The 19,012-nt window shown below is 40.4% G+C and overlaps 1 protein-coding gene and 1 long non-coding RNA gene across 7 annotated transcripts in view; one reads left to right on the top strand and one right to left on the bottom strand.

Annotated features, from left to right (window-relative positions):
• Positions 1–10,063, bottom strand: part of slc36a4 (solute carrier family 36 member 4) — a 264,779-nt gene extending 254,716 nt beyond the window's left edge. For all 5 annotated transcript variants that reach the window (XM_073043341.1, XM_073043342.1, XM_073043345.1 and 2 more), the window contains exons 1-2: positions 9,630–10,063; positions 602–725 (exon numbers count right to left, since the gene is read on the bottom strand). In XM_073043341.1, the coding sequence (XP_072899442.1) occupies positions 602–725; positions 9,630–9,651 (146 nt within the window). In that variant the 5' untranslated portion in view covers positions 9,652–10,063. The remainder of the gene's footprint in view (positions 1–601; positions 726–9,629) is intronic.
• On the top strand, positions 9,263–16,190 carry LOC140726668 (uncharacterized). Of its 2 annotated transcripts, XR_012098693.1 has the most exons (4): positions 9,263–9,367; positions 14,397–14,491; positions 14,589–14,717; positions 15,660–16,190. It is a non-coding gene; the product is annotated as an uncharacterized lncRNA (long non-coding RNA). The 2 variants fall into 2 exon arrangements; XR_012098692.1 differs by lacking the exon at positions 9,263–9,367 and having other exon boundaries at positions 14,353–14,491.
• Positions 16,191–19,012: the final 2,822 nt, after the last annotated feature.

Raw genomic sequence — 19,012 nt, 5'->3', positions numbered from 1 at the left:
CAATTTACATATGTTAGATTAAACATCTAATACACACCACATTTAATATTTGACGTGTAGAACATTAACCCAGCAATGATCTATTGTAGTCTGAAATTTGAATACTATATGTCAATATTTTCAGATATTTAAATCAATCAACGTGAACTATACATTATTTCACCTTTGCCTGAACATTACTCTAGTATACCAAAAAAACTGACATTTTTTGAGATCATAGGAAAACCAAGACATTTATACAGCACAGAGAACAATCTTACTTGAACTACAGGGTTGTTGGTTTTTTTTTTAAAAAACAATTTTATCATATCGTCCAACAATTTGTTCTTGGCTTTCTACACCTTCACTGATACTCTCAAATCTACCCAGAACCAACTTTACTCTCTGTGAGCAAATACATTTTTTAAAACCTACAAAAAAAACTTTGAAGAAAGAGTCCATCTCGTAACATAGCAATGCCAGCTAATGTGGTATGGTATTGAGGACCTGAAGTGCTGATAAACAATAATATAAAATAAAATCAATCCTTCCTTCAGTATAAAGGAGTGTTTTAAAGAACCGTATTACAACTGAAAACTAAATTACAGTAAGAAGTACTTACGATATGCCCTGTTCATCCCCAGTTTGCCGCAAATGCAAACCTGTTAGTTCAGATTCCTGCTCTTCCTCAGACACTTCTTCAGAAGTGTGGGTTACTTCTATTAGAGGATTCATAACTTCCATGTCTGCAACACCAAAAGCATATTACACAATTTTCAATTATTAAGTATTTACGTAATTTGGATTTATGCATTCCAGTTACAAGACAGACACAGTATTGTTCTGGTCAAAATTTGGGTTGAAGTGGTGTATGGAAGTAGATAATTATGTACTAGAATTATCTGGAATGTAGAAAATTACATTTATGGAAGATGCAAATCCAATAAATGCAGTAGAATGACAAACTTAGCAGCAACCAAAAAACAAAAAAAATCAGCAACTGAAATGATGTAACATGATGCTCCAGAAAAGCAGGATTAAAGTAGTTGGATATCCTAACAACCAACAGCATGTTTTGCCTGCATTGTCATTTTTTGAAACTCTTAATTTCTTTCAATATTTCCACCTTATGCATTCAATCAGGTTTCTAGTATTCAAGTCCAAGTTCACGTTCAACTTTAATTATCATTCAACCGTACATGAATTACAACCAAGCAAAACAGCTTTCCTCTGGGGACAAGGTGCAAAACAGATTACCAACAGCATGCAGCAAGTAACACAAATGGTTACAATATCAGAAACACAGAGTCACAAAGAAGAATTACCGGTAATATAGCTCAAGTCCCTGAGTGCAGATTGCCCTGATCCAGCTTGTTCTTCCACCAATCAAACAGCAGAGGGTAGCCCCCAAACCAGCACGATTCCAGCATGCCCAACAAAGGCTTCTGCTCTCTCCGATGGGCGGCTGTAACAGACTACTGTGTCCAGGACAACCCTGCAGCCAAGGCCAAGTCCTCACCACAACTACGGCAACTCAACTCACCTGCTGTCAGTCTCACCAATGAACGGACTTGCAGTATTGTACGGTATCAATGTTCAACAAGACCTTGCAATCTCAATAAAAACATCCAAAATAACCACTCACACAGCACCTCAACATAACGGTTCACAACGCCACCCAACAAAACGACAATACACAATAAATCCAGCTCCATGGCTATCGAGAAACTCTCTGATGGGATCGTCCTGCAGTACTTGATGCTCTTAATATCCAGCAGTGACTGCAATTCCAAAAAACCTACAAGAACAACAAATGCACCTTTGATTGGACCCGGAGCTCTTTCTATATTCTACTTACAGAAACTTTTTAGCCATAACAATGCTATAACCCGAGCACTTCGGGCTGAATTTCAGTTGGTGATGAACTAATGGCTCATACTATTCATCTTTCCCTGACTTTACAGCCATGAGTCCAAAAGATGCATCACCTTCTACACTCACTTATCCCTTAGCTATTAGGCAATCCAAAGACAACACTAACTTCATACCACTATAATGGTCCTTCTCAATGTTAAGGATATTGCTATGGGCTCCAAGTGCTTGGATTCAAACTGTATCTGTAGTCCATCAGGTTGTGATCACTACTACTCTCGGGATTCTTAGTCCCAACAATTTTTATTAATGCACCTCATTATACATGAGCATATATACAATCACCTGCTCCAGGGTAAATCCTGCAACATATAGGATGCTATGACAGCAGTTAACACCACTATACAGCTATTACACGACTATTACAGAGTTCAATTCTGACACCATCTGTAAGAAGTCTGTACATCCTAAGCATGCGGGTTTCTTTCAGGTGCTCTGGCTTCCTCTCACAGCCCAAAGTCATACTAGTTAGTAGGTTAATTAGTCACTGTAATTAGAGTTAAACCGATGGGTTGCTGGGTGCTGTGACTCATTGGGCTGAATGGGCCTGCTCTGTGCTGTATCTCTATAACTAAAATAGTGCAGGAAGAAACAATCCCTGACACGCTCCACAAATTCCTCTTCTATGATGCCCTTGCCAGTTTGATAGTCCAATCAAAATGCAGATTAAAATAAGATAATTGCAGTAAAATATAGACAAGAGACTGCAGATGCTGGATGCAAAACAAAATTGCTGAGAGATTTGGGTCAGGCACCATCTGTAGATGCAAAAATGGTTGAGTTTCAGGTCAAGGACACGGAGAAATGTAGAGAGAAGATAGCAAGTATAAATAGGTGAGAGGAAAGCGAGGCAGCAGCTGGCAGTAAATGAGGACTGGATAGCAAAACAAAAGTATAAACAAATTATTGGCAAGTAAAATCAAAGAAAATTTATTTAGCTCAAGTCAGTTTTAAAAGTACATAAAGTCCAGAGTATAACCACGGAAAGGCTGTTCAGGTACTCAATGATGGTGAGCAAGATATTTCTACAATTGCAGAGGAAGTGTCAGGGAACAATGAGCAAACCAGGGAGTCCTAGAAAGTAGAAAGGGGTGGGCCGGGGAAAATGTGACTGGTGATGAGATCTTGTTGTATTTGTACTTATTCAAAATAATTAAGCCCAGGAGATAACTGGATTAAGTCCAAGGAAAAACTGAAGCCCTTTGGATTCCATGAAAGTAACCAGTTGGACAAAGGACAGCTCTGCACTCAGGGCTAGAGATTCATCCACTTTAAAAATTACTAAATCTGTTAAAATTTCCTTTTACAAAAAGTGTATTTCGCCCATTTCACCAGTCTTCCCTAACTGTAACATCCACATTATCTCCCTTTTCAAAGAAAACAGCTATAAAGTACTTGTCCTCTGCCCAACTGGTTATATTTACGGACACCACTTTTTCCTTTGTCATCCTCTGGATTTTATATTTAACTGAAGTAAAGTAAATTTTCTTGAAATTTTAGTTGCCAATAGTTTACCATACCAAATACCAATAAGCACTTTTTAGGACCTGATGGAAACTTCGTTTAGATCTATAATCCCTTGACTCCACCCAAATTAAGAGCCAGTGTAGAATCTACAACTAATCCCAAGGAAGACATAGCAAAGTTTCTGACATTTAACAAAAATGCCACAATCCCACCAAGGAGAATACTAAGGTGATGATGGGGGCTATGAAATGGAGGTGGATAAACAAACGTACAACTGGTCAGAGCCATGTGTCAGATGCCAAACTAAATATCACATAGCAGGGGTTCCCAACCTGGGATCCACGGACCCCCTCAGTTAATGGTAAGGGTTCATGGCATACAAAAGATTGGGAACCCCTGCCTAAACAGTGAAGGACCATTTCTCATCCATTATACACTGGCATAAAATTAATAGCATATTGCTGAAATCAGACAAATTTGCTGATTATGTTAAGTGTGTATGAAAAGTATATGATAGTCATTTGGGCCTTGGCCCTAATCAGCGTGAGCCTGCATTATTTAATACTATTATAAATGGGTAGCAAACATATCAAGCAACCATTCTGTACTGCTCATACTGGCTGGGAGGTAGAACCCTCGGCAGAGGTTGCGACTGCTCTACAGCACAACCAACGCCAAATCCACCATCAGCAACAGAGCAGAGGAGACCCAAGTGGGCCCAGCAGGGCAATTCAGGTCTCCCGGTGTCTGCGCGGGTTTCCTCTGGGTATTCCAGTTTCCGCACACGTTAAGATGTACCACTTGGTAGGTTAATTGATCTTTTGTATACTGCCCCGTGATTAGGTTCAGATGAAATTGGGGGATTGCTGGGCAGCAAGGCTCGAAAGGCCAGAAGGGCCTATTCTGCACTCTCTCAATAAAGTGTTTGCAAATCAAAATAAAATCCTTATCCAAAGTGGTGTTACAGAACCACATGGACTTCGATTTTCTTATTGTTGCTTGCAGAGGTCTGCACCACGAGCCCTGCTGCCACTTTGTTAATCCTAGTGGCCATATAAACAAATGATGTGAATGTGGTAAAAAGGCAACTTAATATTTTCAATAAGGTGGCAGAGGAAAAGCCCTTTAACTGGCGCAGATGGATACATATGTTGGGAGGTGGTTGGGAGATATTGTTGAAAAGTATATCAGCATCACGCTGGCTATAATAGTGGCGAGCTACAGATAGCAGTATGCCAAGGCCACAGCTTATACAGGGCTCTAAGAGAGATGTTTTCCTGTTCCCCATTACTAAACTTCTAAAAGAAACTGAGCCAGAATCACACAACATGATGACACAAGGCTTCTTAGTTGCTCTTAGAGAACAAAATATTGGGAAGACGGTGGGGAGGAATTGTGGAAAAATATGAATAATAGTTACAAGAGGATTATAAAATCTGCCTCCACGTAATCTAGTTTATAAGGAAATGTTTAAAAAAAAGCAGAAGAGTCCGTTGGTGGAAAGCATGGTGCCTTCCTCCAACTGCTACCTTGGTAGCAAAATAATAACGATTTCACTGTTAACTCAAGTTACTTAAAACACCACCACTGGACACATTCTTCCTGTGCAACAATTCTGCAAGTACTTGAAGACATTAGCAGAATCCCAGAAATGCACGAGTGTCAAGGGGCAGAAGTGAGTGTCATTGCTATTACTAAGGGGAAAGTGCTTGGGGAGCTAATAAGCCTGAAGACAGATAAGCCACCTGGACCAAATGGGACCACACCCCAATGTTCTGAAAGAGATAGCTAAAGAAATCATGGAAGCATTAATGATCTTTCAAGAATTGTTAGACTCTGAAATACTCTCAAGGACTGGAAAATTCCACATCTCACTCCACTCTTTAAGAAGGGAATGAGGCAGAGAAAATGAGTTCATAGCTCAGTGGTTCTGACTTCAATGGTTGGAAAGATGAACATAACAGCACCTACGGTTTTACAGGAAAGCATGGATAGAAGATTGGTTGACTGTCAGGGGGTAAAGAATGGGAATAAATGGGGCCTTTTCTGGTTGGCTGCCAGTGACTAGTAGTGAACTGCAGTGGTCAGCATTCAGACTGCTTCTTTTTAAATTGTACGTCAGTGATTTGGATGAAGGAATTGATAGCTTGGTGACCAGGTTTGTAGATGATAGAAAGATTGGTAGAGGAGCAGGTAGTGTTGAGGAAGTAGAGTGTCTGCAGAAGGACTTGAACAGACTGGGGGAATGGGCAAAGAAGTGGCAGATGAAACATAATATAGGGATATACATGATCATACACTTTGGCAGATGGAATAAAGATACAGACTATTTCCTAAATGGGGAAAAATTCTAAACTCAGAGGTGCAGGACTTGGGAGTCCTTGTGCGGGATTCTCAGAAGGTTAACTTGCAGGTTGAGTCAGTGATAAGACAGGCAAATACAATGTTAGCATTCATTTTCAGAGGACTAGAAATCAAAAGCAAAGATGTAATGCTGTGGATTTTAAGGCATTGATCAGACTGCATTTGAACTACTGAGAGCAGTTTTAAGTCCCTTAGCTATGGAAGGATGTACTGGCATTGAACAGTTCCAGAGGAGGTTCATGATAATGATTCTGGGAATGAAAGGGTTAACATATAAAGAGCATTGATAGCTCTGGGTCTGCACTCACTGGAGTTTAGAAGGATGATGGCGGATCTCATTGAAACTTATTGAACATTGAAAGGAGTAGGTAGAGTGGATGTGGATGTGTTGAGGCCTTGTAGTTTTTGAAGAGGTCCTATGAGTAACATTGGTTTACTTTGTTCAAAAAAAAATTTGACTTAACACTACAAATGCAATGACTTGTCAACACTGAATGCAAAGATGTCACTGTGAGTGTAAAGAAAATTATGTAATTTTTGTACATTTCTAAAAAAAATTTATCCAAGTCCTCAGGCAGTCTCAACAGACAGTAATAAAGTCTCAAGTTGAGCTCAATTTCAAAGAAGCAGTTTTGCCTTAGATCCTGACGAAGGGTCTTGGCCTGAATCGTCGACAGCGCTTCTCCCTATAGATGCTGTCTGGCCTGCTGTGATCCACCAGCATTTTGTGTGTGTTGTTGCTTTAGGGAGCTCTTGTTTGCCCTGCCCATGTATTCAAGTTCAACAATCTCCATTTAAAAAAGTGCAGATCAATAAATATTTGATGTGCTTTTGACAACATGACTAAAGTTTTTTTAAAAAGCTATTTTTCTCATAATCAAAGATCCCTATCAATACAAATGCTGGGCTATCTTCAGCTCGATATATAAAAACTAAGATACTCTAAACATTGGAAATCTGAAATAAAATCAAAAGGTTTGAAATACACGGCAGGCGAATTAGTAACAAACACAAATGCTGGTTATCTGAAATTGCTGAGCTCAAATGTTAATTCTGTAAACTATAATCTGCCAAGAGAAAAGACAAGACCCTGTTCCTTCAACTAACAGTGGTCCAAACACTGGTAAGGAGAGCAAGTAGAACAAAAAATTAAATTGACAGGCAAATGGAACCTTAGAAAATGGAAGGGTTCTACAATGCAATCATCCAATCTACACGTGTTTTCCAATATACTGAAAATGCAGAATGCAGCACTCTAAATTAGTGTTTCCACTGAGTTCTTGTGTCCTTGCCTGGTGGGAGAGTAACAAGTAAAAGGGTGAGTGTTGCAGTTCCTCCATCACGTGGTAAGATGGTGCATGAGAACGATGATAAAGTCTGGAAGCGGCAGAATGAACGTGGTGTCACAAAAGAACAGTCCATTGTAAATGCTGAAAGGACAAGAGAAGATGTGCCTCTTTAAATTAAAAAGGCAAAAAAAAATCAGAGGATGACACATCCAGGATCCAAATACTTCAAATATTTCACTTCTGCTTAAAATTATCAGCGTATATACTGACACTATGGTTTCCTGCACATCAGCAAAACCAGATGTAGAATACCCGACAACTTTGCGGAACCCTTTCAGTCAGGGAGGGTGACCCAGCTTTATCTCTTTTAACACTCCATCCTCTCCTCCTTCAACATCTGCCTTTGGCTTCTTACTGTTATAATAAGAAAGCTCAACATTTCTCAACATCAAATTCAGTAACTTCAGATGACAAGCTTTTCCACAAGACACAGGAGCAGATTCATGCCATTCGGCCATTCCCTCAAGTCTGATTTATTATCTACCCCAAACACATTCTCATGCCCTCTCCGTGCCCTGACTGATCAAGAACCCATCAACCTCCACTTCAAATATGCCCAATTACTTGGCCTCCACAGCCAATGAATTCCACATATTTACCACCCTCTGGTAAAAGAAAATTATCCTCATCCCTGTTCTAAGATTGTGCCCACTGGTGGTAGACTCTCCCACTATAGGAAACATTCTCTCCACATGCACTCTGTCCAGGCCTTTCAATATTCAATAGGTTTCAATGATGTCCCCCACCCCCTTCGTCCTTCAAAACTCCAGCGAGTACAGGCCCAGAGCCAACAAACAATAACGCTTTCATTCTTGGAATCTTTCTTGTGAACCTACTCTGGACCATCTCCAACGTTAGCATATCCGTTCTTAGATAAGGGACCCAAAACTCTTCACAATACTCCAAGTGCAGTCTGGCCAGCTTTATAACGTCTCAGCATCACATCCTTGCTTTTACATTCTAGTCCTCTTGAAATGAACGCTAACATTGCACGTGCCTAACCACTGACTCATCCTACAAGTTAACCTTTCAGGGATCCTGCTCAAAGACTCCCAAGTCCCTTTGTACCTCTGATTTTTTTTTTTAATTTCCTCTCCATTTAGAAAACAGTTTGTGCCTTTATTCCTTCTGCCAAAGTGCATGACCATGAACATCCCGGCACTAATGCAAAAAGAAGAGGGCCCAACACTGACCCTTGTGGAACACCACTATTGCAATTTGCAGACGTGGACAAATCTAATGAACGTGTAGCCACTTGGAAATTTAATCCAATTCCTCTTTCCTAACCTGCAGAGTTTTATCAATCACTCTGTTGATGTTTGAGATTTCCAGCATCATCTGTAGTGATCGCCATAGGTTCCAGTTTGATTTTTTTTCTCTCATCTTTTCATTTATCTTCTCTTTAAATCTATCTAGCAAGACTTCACCACACTACCTCAGCCAACACCACCAGCAGTTACATCATTTAGTCTTGGTGTTGACAGATGTACCCTTTTAATCTCTCCATCTCTCCTCTACAAATTAAAAATGTTTGTTTTAACTTCAGTTCAGATAATAGATCAAAATGAAACCTCAACTCTTTCCAGATACTGCCTAACCCCATTAAGTACTTCCAGCATTCCATCTGGCTTGACATCCAATTACAAAAAGCAAATCACAACCAGAAAAGATTTCACGTATGTACAGCAAAATTACAGAAATAACCAATTTCTAAGATTCAGTGCCACATTTTAAAAAACATACAATGCCTATCATTTCACTATAAATAACAGCCACTCATCTAAAACATTTTAAGCTGCAATTTGAAGACAAATTTATCACTTACAGATAAATATTTCAAAACCAAACTAGTTCTAAAAATAAAACCGTCAGAGAATGAGTAGTTTACTCCATGAGGAACTAAGAAACACCAGCCTAGTATTCAAATTATTTCCTATCACTCTTACAATGAAATAGTTTATAAGGACAGGCAAAGTCTCAGAAATGCTTTCCTTTTGCGTCTGATACCTATTTTATTGGTTCTTTCACTCAATATTAATGCTGTTTCATATCGCAGTTTTCGTGTGTTGTTTATCATTAATTTCTTCACATAAGACACGGTCTGGCCACACCTTTTAATAATGATTGCTAACCAGGACATTTTTAATTGGCTTAGGCCCTAAATGCAACGCCAACGCACAGAGCAAAGGTTTTTTTTTAAGATTAATCCTCATTTAGGCAATTATTCCCCTAAATTTACACGGGTAACATTACGTGTTCATTTAGAACACACTAAGGTAAGATCATTTAAATGCCCTAATACCGCCAGTATCATTGACAATAGATAAACCACTGCTAAAGTTTCTTTAGCAGCAAGGAACTGACGATTCAATACTACAGCCGCGTTCTTGGCCAGATCCCGGTTTTCCTAGAAGCTGCTTCATTTCACGGAGACATTCTCCCTAGACTCAGACCGAGCCGTCGCTACACCTTGGCGCCATTGCTTGTCTCCTGAAGGCTGGCCCGGGAAAAGCGCTGGCCGCTCACTCACTCACTCACCCATCTCGTCTCCGGTGTCCATGGAGGCGACACGCCACGGCTCGGCCCAGCGAGCCGTCCTCCCGCAACCCAGCTCGCCGCAAAACAAAATCCTAGGCGAGTGAAGGGAGAATCGGGCACAGGAGACTGCAAATGCTGGAATGTGGCACGAACGTCATTCATCCAAAGGCGAGGAGATTCCCCTACCGACAGCCGCGAGCAATAAATGAAACCGAACCCAATCCCGTTCCCTCCCACAGACACGGCAGTGGAGGAGGCAAATTCAAAGCAATGAGGGCTGCGGCGCCTTTTGTTAACACGGCCGCCTGCGCTCGGAGTACTTTGAAATATCATCCACTTGCAGTGTCAATCACAAAGCTGGCCCCACGAACGCAGGCGTTACTGAAGCTGTTAACTAACGGGCCACTCTGCTGACCGCAAACAGCAACTCAAACCGAATTCGGGAAAAACATGCGCAAATTCACCCCAGTTATGAACATGCGCAATTGGAGTCCGTGCTCAGTTGCTCCAAGTTCACTAGATGTGGAAGTTATTTTCTGATTTTTGTACTTTCAGAACATACCGAGCATACTTTGACCGAGATGTTTAGTTTATTTCCTATACGTATTTTCTACTTGTTATGGTATACAATGCTAATGGCTGAGCGTAATCATCTGGTTAATGTCAGTTTATTTAGATAGATCTTCGTTACAACTTTTACACAATGACTTAATTGCTTGCTAAATTTCCCAGACTTTTGCCCACTATGCCACCTAAAGTTATGGAATTGTTAACAATTCACTTCGTTACTTTGGCACAAGGGTCAAAAGCTTGTCATCATTGAACTTCGCAAGCTACGTGTCGTGGCTGTTCAAAGGTGCAATTGTAAAGGAGCACATCTCTAAAGTATTCCACAACGAAGTCCAGGAGGGAATAACCTAACAAAAAGCACGATGCAAATAAGGACTACAGACTCTTTTTAACTATCTGACTTTTTAACTATCTTTTTAACATTTCCTTAACTTCCCATTTTTTAAATGTCTCCCATGTCAAAAGTTCTAAACTATCTAAACCAATCCCTTTTCATTCTCTGCTTCTTGCTCTTTGTTTCTTGACCTGCTGCTCTCTTCCTTCCTGTTTACCCCACTTCACCAGCTGCACTCCACTGTACTCCTCAATCTCCACCTGTAAGTAAAATTTCAGGACAAAATTTGTCAGCTACTACCAGCCATCAGGAAAATTTTCAGTCAGCCATCAAATGCTGCATTGGCTGATCGAAATCTTTGTCATGTCTATCCTGGTGTAAAGATAAATTCATCCTCTTGGATTGGTAAAAGACACAATGGGACTTGATAATTATCAGCAGTGCCTCAGGAGACAGGTAAGGCATTGGGGAATGCAATAGAACAGAATGATCTAGGAATAATGGTAGTTCCCTGAAGGTGGAATCTCATGTGTATAAGGTGGTGAAGAAAGCTTTTCATATACTGGCTTTTATAAATCAGAGCATTGAGTATAGGAGTTGGGATGTAATGTTAAAATTGTACAAGGCACTGGTGAGGCCAACTTTGGAGTATTGTGTACAGTTCTGGTCACCAAATTATAGGAAAGATGTCAACAAAATAGAGAGAGTACAGAGAAGATTTACTAGAATGTTACCTGGGTTTCAGCACCTAAGTTACAGTAAAAGATTGAACCAGTTAGGTCTTTATTCTTTGGAGCGTAGAAGGTTGAGGGGGGAACTTGATAGAAGTATTTAAAATTATGAGGGGGATAGATAGAGTTGACGTGGATAGGCTTTTTCCATTGAGAGTAGGGGAGATTCAAACAAGAGGACATGAGTTGAGAGTTAAGGGGCAAAAGTTTAGGGGTAACATGAGGGGGGAACTTCTTTACTCAGAGAGTGGTAGCTGTGTGGAACGAGCTTCCAGTAGAAGTGGTAGAGGCAGGTTCGATTTTGTCATTTTAAAAAAATTGGATAGGTATATGTACAGGAAAGGAATGGAGGGTTATGGGCTGAGTACAGGTAGGTGGGACGGTGAGAGTAAGCGTTTGGCACGGACTAGAAGGGCGGAGGTGGCTTGTTTCTGTGCTGTTATGGTTATATGGTCATATGCACGCTTTCTGGAGCTTTCTGAGGAGGCCCAAACCAAGGACTTTGGACAGCTCAGCCCCTGACAATTGTTCAGCCAACATCAGGCAAAGAGTAGGTAGGGACTAGAATCTATGGTCTGTAAGGGTAATCAAAACACAACCAAACAAAGCCTTCAAAGCAAATTTGAAGTGACACTGAAAGAAAAAAATATTGTAAAATGAGGGAGAAAGAGCAAATGATTGGAATGATGGGATTGCTTTCATTGGAGACAGCATAAATTCACTGATCAAAGTAGCCTACTTCTTTGCTGTAACTGTACTATGATATTATTTAGAACCATACACTATAGAAACAGGTCCTTTAGCTCACATCTATTCTAATCCCATTTACTAACACCCTATCCATAGCTATTCTACCTTTCTGATTCAAGTACTCATAAAAATACCTGTTAAAGAAACTGCATTCACCTTCCACTTAGGCAGTGTGTCCCAGATTCCAAACAGCCTTGGAATGAAAAAACTTTCACCTCTGAATACCACTAAACCCCCTTACCCTAAACCTATGCACTCTAATCTTAGACCTCTGTTCATGGTAAAAGTTTTCTACTATCTACCCCATCTGTGCCTTTCAGAATTTTATATTCCTCATTGGATCCCCTCTCAGCCTCCACTACTCCAAGGGAATTTAATCCAACCTATCCACTCAGACTCTCTGAATAACTGAAATGCTCCATCTGCATCTCTTCTTCGCCTGCAGGGCAATTATGTCCAACATTCCTCTCTACTGTATTTTGTTTTACAGCTGTGTGGACCAACCATTGCTCTAAGGAAATCTTTTATGTGGCCTAATAACTGAATGGCACTTTTTTTCTATAATGCATACTATGAATATTTAGAGTGAAAATTCAAAAATCACATACTTTTGATTTTATTTATTAATTGAAGAGTGTTATGAAATACAGTACAACAAAGAAAATCTTTAATATTTCATAAACTTTTTCTTGTCTGTCTTTAATATAGTTCAGATTAATTTTGCATCCAGATGAAAGATACATCTTAATCCTCATAAAATATCTAAATGTTCGACTTCTAATCAGAATATAGAATTTTTCACATCAAACAAACACAAACAACAGCTCACAACACAAGTAAACAATGCCATGCAGTCAAAACAACTGACTGGCACAAAGGAAAAAATAAAATGTTTTGACTAGATGGCATCGCCATTCAGTGGACTGGTGGTTCATTAACAATGAGTGTGAAGGATTCTGTCCAACTCATCGTCGTTAGGTTGCATCTGGAATTTCCAGTTGGCGGACGATTTCCCTCCACACCGCTCTGTCCCAACACTTGTCTACAACATCCCTGGTCTTGTCCAGCTTGGTCCAATCCTTGATGTTATCCAGCCACGTTGTTTTTTGCCTTCCTCCTCCTTTCTTTCCCTCCACCTTTCCAAATAGCAAGTCCAACAAGATGTTATCTCTCCACGTAACGTGTCCACAATAAGCAACTTTTAACTTCATGAACTTCTCCAGCAATGTCCATGGTCTATCAACTTCGGACAAAAACCTCTCATTTGAGACTTTCTCTGCCCAGCTAATCTACAACATACGTCGATAGCACCACATTTCAAAAGCATTAATTCGTTTCATGTTATCCTTCTTCAGGGTCCATGTTTCTGATCCATACCTCAGCACTGACCATATGTAACACTCGAGGAAGCAGGTTCTACTTTGGATATCTACCTTCCGATTGCATAGTAGATCTTTTAACTTCATGAACTGGGTCTTAGCCATACCTATTCTCCTTCTGATCTCAACTTCACATCTCCCATCATCAGTCAGACAACTGTCAAGATAACCAAACTTTCGCACCTGTTCAATGTCTTGTCCATTCACTTGTAATGATACCATCATGAATGAGCCTTCAGTGTTTGTTTTGATTACCACTATCGATTTTGTTTTCTTTGGGTTGATTTTTAGTCTGTATTCAAGGCTTTTCTCATTCACTTTATTCAGCATGATTCGCAGTTCACATTCGCTGTCAGCTAACAACGCGGTGTCGTCCGCATACCTGATGTTATCCACCTTCCAGCCTCCGATTGGAATACTTGTCCCCTGATGGTCGCATTCCCGAAAAATCCATTCTCCCTAGAGGTTGAACAAATCTGTTGAGCCAACACAGCCTTGCCTTACGCCTCGTTTAATACATGCCCATGGTGATAGCTCATTTTCTACCCTGACCGCCACTTTCTGATTCCAGTACAAGTTCCTTATTATCCGCACATTCTCCCATCTCAGATCCTACTTGTTCAGCACCTCTATTACTTTCTTGTGATTTCTCATGTACAACTGGGTTGGGTAAATATCTTTGCGAGACTATGGAATTGTATGTCTGTATTGCTCAGTGCCTGGATAAGCAGAACATCCTGGTGTTGCCCTTTAGCCTACTGCTATAGACATAAGACCACTTGGTGTTGACCTCTAGCCTGCAGCTCTACACCACGAGGCAATGTGACTTTGGTGGCTTTCCCTCTGGTTTGCTTAGAACAATACCAAATATGGAAATGTTGAACAAACCATGCCCGTTAGAGTCAACCATAAAGAGTGTGTGTGTACTGGTTATAAGCTGAGTCATTGCTTTTCCATGATTAGTAATCCCCTTGAATAAAATCTGGCAATCGTCTTCTCCAAGAAACAGGCCACCTCTGCATCGATGCTGCTGCTGTTAGTGGAATACTCTTCTGTGGATTGAAAAAGGACACTAGTGGTTGATGATCAATGATGAGGGTAAGCTCTCTCCCATTCAAGAACTGGCTAAAACGTTTTACACCCAAAACCAGATTTGAAGGTTTTCTGTCAATTTGTGCATAATTTTTCTCTGCAGCAAAAAGGGTATGTGATGCCAAGGCTATGTTACATTCAGTTCCATCACTCATCAAGTGGCATGACTACACCTAAGCCACAAGGTGGGGCATCACAGGCAAGCTTCACTGGACGAAGTGGATCATAATGTGTGAGTACAGTGTCTGATATCATCATTTCCCTTACCTTTTTGAAAGCCATTTCATACTGCTTTGCCCATTGCCATTCTTCCCAATCTGTAGTAGAGTTAACAGGTGGAGCACATTAGCCAGGTTTGGTAGGAACCTGTTGTAATAGTTCACATATCCTAGAAAGTACTGCAACTGTAACATGTCCTTTCTCCTTGGGTCATCCACGACTGCTTGAATTTTCTCAGCACATTTGTGTAACTCTTCTTTGTCAGTGGTGTGACCACAGTAAGTGATGCTCTGTTTAAAGAATTCACACCCGTTGCATTATACTCTGAGCCCATAATCTTCCAATCTTGAGATTTTGGGGATGCTCCTTATCATCCTTGTCGGTAATAATGATGTCAACCAGGTAGGACTGAGTGCCTGGGAAGTCCTGCAGCAATTGGTCCATAGATTTCTGCTAGGCTACAGCTGCAGGTGCTACCCCAAAAATAAGCCTATTATAGCAAAAAAAGCCGTTTGTGAGTTTTGATGGTGAAAAACACTTTGGACTCTACTTCCATCTATATCTGTAGATAGCCTCAGCTAAGTTCACTTTGTTGAAGCCTTTCCCTCCAGAAAGGTTTGCAAAGATATCCTCTATCCTGGGCAGTGGGTATTGATGTACTTTCGATACTGACTTAATGGTGACCTTAAAATCACCACGTGTCCTGATAGACCCATTTGTCTTGACTACTGTGACCACTGGCACTGCCCATGGGCTCCACTAAACCTTGGAAAGAATTCCTTCAGTCTCCATGGGATCATGCTCACTGACTACTTTATTATGGATGGTATGAAGAACCAGATAAGCTTTGTGAAACTTGGGCATGGTATTTTCATTTAATACTATTTTACCCTCGATATGTTTGAGTTGAACACTGTTGAGGTATCATTCAGCACCTTTCTTACTTTGCTTTCAGATGTCTCTACCTCAGGGATGTGGCATACAAATGGTGGTTGGATCTCCAATCAAGTTGAAACTATCTCAACCACTCATGTCCCCACAATGCTGGCACTTCTGTCTTTACTACATACAAGCCCAATGTGCCTTGTTGGTCCTTTCATTTCACTGTTACATGTGTCAGTCCCACAGGAGTTATCTTTTCTCCAGTATAAGTTCTGAACTGGGTATCAACAGGCATCAGTTCAATATCTTTGAAATGCCATTAAAACTCATTTTGTGGAAAGATTAAAACAGACGAGATAGTGTCCATTTTAATTAATTTGCTGTTTTCTTCTGGTGTAAGCCATCTTGCTTGTCATGTTAGTTTCCACAGTTAAATCTTAATGCTACCCAGTACTGAGTCATTCTCAACGTCATCAGATTTTTCATCAATAGCATGCAGAATAGTGTTCTTTTGAAACTGCAATTTGACTTTTTATCTTTTTCTATTCACTATTCTGTCCATTTATGTTTGAATGCCCAGCACTGTCTTTGTATATGTCCTACTTCGTTGCATTTTCTGCAAGGTGTGTCTTTAAGCCTGCATTGGTCTGGTGATTGTGAGCTCCTGCCACAATGGTAACACAATTTGTTCATTTAGGCTGGTTTCTGTTTAGATGTTGTAATTTTGTTCACGGTCACTTTCATTCCTTACAGATACTCAATTTCATTTCTGTGCTGTTTCCATTGAAACAGCAATTTCAACTGCTCTATTAAATGTAAGTTGTTCTTCAGTTAGGAGCCATTTCTGAATGATTTCTTGAAAGGTTCCACACACTAAACAATCTCTCAGTGTGTCATTAAGCCCATCACTGAACTGACAATGCCAATCCTCATTGCCACTATGAAGTTTTGTAACTCCAAAACATAAAACTAATTGAAGGAAAAACACAGGGACACTGTAATAATGTGTACTTTCCATTTCTTTACTTTAGTGAGGCATGCATGTATGACATGGTGGCATGATGTTGTATGTCATTCACGTACTTTTGCATATGACTATAATGATTATGTAAACAACAAAGAATGCTTAATCAAACAAAATATTTACAATATTACTCAAACATTACTAAAATATTAAAGAAACAACATTCCCCCAAGTGAAATTTCCAACTCTACTATCTTTCTCTTGAACAAACACAGGTGAGAAATGTTCAATTAAGACCTCTCCTATGTCCTTTCACCCTCACACTAATTTCCTCTGATCCCTACTAACCCTACTCTTTCCCTGCTCTCCCCTTGCCCTTCTCATTTTCTTTCTGGATGTCTCCCTACTTTGCCCTCCTTTTTTAAGTTCTCCTACACTTCTGAGCTCTTGAAGGACACCTCCTAATTTCAGTTCTCTAGATCTCCATATGCTTCTTTTCTTTTATTTATCCAACCATCAACAGTCTTTACCCTTAACCCTTATGGGATCATAGTTACACTGACCTCTTACTATTTCACATCTAAATGACTCACTTGCTGGATCTAGACTTACCTGTAAGCAGCTGCACCCAGTCTAATTTGTCAAGTCCTAACAAATCATTTCCCCATAATTCAGTTTATTGGGTCAGGGGAATATTGGGACTATATAAGTAATTATAAGCAATGAGCATGCCAGTGATGTTCATATTCTCTGAATATATTGGGAAAAATCTAGAATGCTGTCACAATTTCTTCCATAATCCCTGAAACGAATCTTGCAGCTTCTCAACTCCATGTACACAAGCTTCTCTTGCACTCTATACTGATCTGTATTCTATGTCAATTTGAGTGAGCTTGAACATAACAAGCTAGCCGCGTACACAGCCCAATAAATCACAGGACCATCCTTCCCCAGAACTAAGTGGAATCTTCAGGAGGCACTGCCTTAACAGGGCAACATCTATCATGAGAGGTTCCCGTGCCTGCTTCTCACATTGGGTAGGAAGCACAAAAGTGTGAAGTTCCATGCTACCAGGTTCAAGAACAGCTACTTCCCTTCAGCCATTTGGTTCTTGAACTAAATGGCACAACCTTAGTCTGAGTCAGAATCAGAAAAAAGTTTAATATCACTGGTATACGTCATGTTGTTATGCTGCAGCAGTACATTGCAATACATAATAAAAACTGTAAATTACAGTGAAAAGTAAATATATATTTTAAAAGTTAAATTAAATATGTAGTGCATAAAGAGAAAAAAACGTAGTGTAATAGTGTTCAATGTTCATCCAAAGATTGGCTGGCAGAGAGGAAGAAACTATTCCTGAGTCATTGAATGCATGCCTCGGGCTCCTCCACCTCCTTCTTGATGGCAGCAATGAGAAGAGGGTGTTTCACAGGCGAATGGAGTCCTTAATGCCTTCTTTTTGAGGCATCGCTCTTTGGTGATTTCCTGAATGCTGGGGAGGCTAGTGCCCATGATGGAGCAGACTAAGGTTTTTTACAACTTTCTGCACACACACACACACACACACACACACACACACACACACACACACACACACACACACACACACACACCAGTTAGAATGCTCTCAATGGTACATCTGTAGAAATTTGCAAGTGTCTTTGCTGATATACCAAATCTGCTCAAACTCCTAATGATATATAGCCACTGTTATATACCCCTAGGGTTCATTTTTTCTGTGGACTGTCACTTTAAAACACCGAGAGAATGAGACTGACTTTTGGACACTGTTCGAAATTTACTGACTACAAAACTGCTTGGTTACTATGGTGAGAGAGGTGGAGTTATTTGATGGACAATGAATGTTTACATTTTTTCTGCGGCTTGTTTTGAATATACAAGGACACAGAGACACACACAGTCAGAGTCCAGGTGGGTTCGGTTAATGGTAGATACCAGTGAGCTGGTCGCTGGTTTAAACTTTCAGTAGCTCAAAGGGGTGAGTTGAGATCGATCCAGAGTATTGATAAATGACCCTCACAAGTGCTGCAACTAGAAGAAGTTTGCAGAGAGAAGAGGAGAGGAAGGTTTGAAACAGAAGAAACCTATTGACAAAGAGGTCACTGTTTGGACTCTCTTTCCAAGTAGCCCGTAAGTGTGAGTTTGATTCCATTCAAATATGAAGGTGTGATTGTCACATTGTTAATCCATGGAGTGGATTCTCTGATGAGGGGAAACCTTTGTGAATACTACGTGTGTGTTTGCCCTTTGTCTGGGTGTGGTAGTTCACTGAAGAAAGGCACCCCTGTGGCAAATCACTGTTGGAGTTATTTCATGTGTTGTGGAACTGGGTAAGTGGCTACCATGTTGTGCGGTTGGGGTAACCTTGTAGAATCTACCGGTGTGTCTACCCTTGCCTGGGTGGTAGCTTTCCCTGAAAGAGGGTCCCCTTTGTGATA

The sequence above is a fragment of the Hemitrygon akajei genome, chromosome 4, assembly GCF_048418815.1.
Source record: "Hemitrygon akajei chromosome 4, sHemAka1.3, whole genome shotgun sequence".
NCBI classification, from domain to species: Eukaryota; Metazoa; Chordata; class Chondrichthyes; order Myliobatiformes; family Dasyatidae; genus Hemitrygon; species Hemitrygon akajei.
This window is presented reverse-complemented; position numbering and strand designations above follow the sequence as displayed.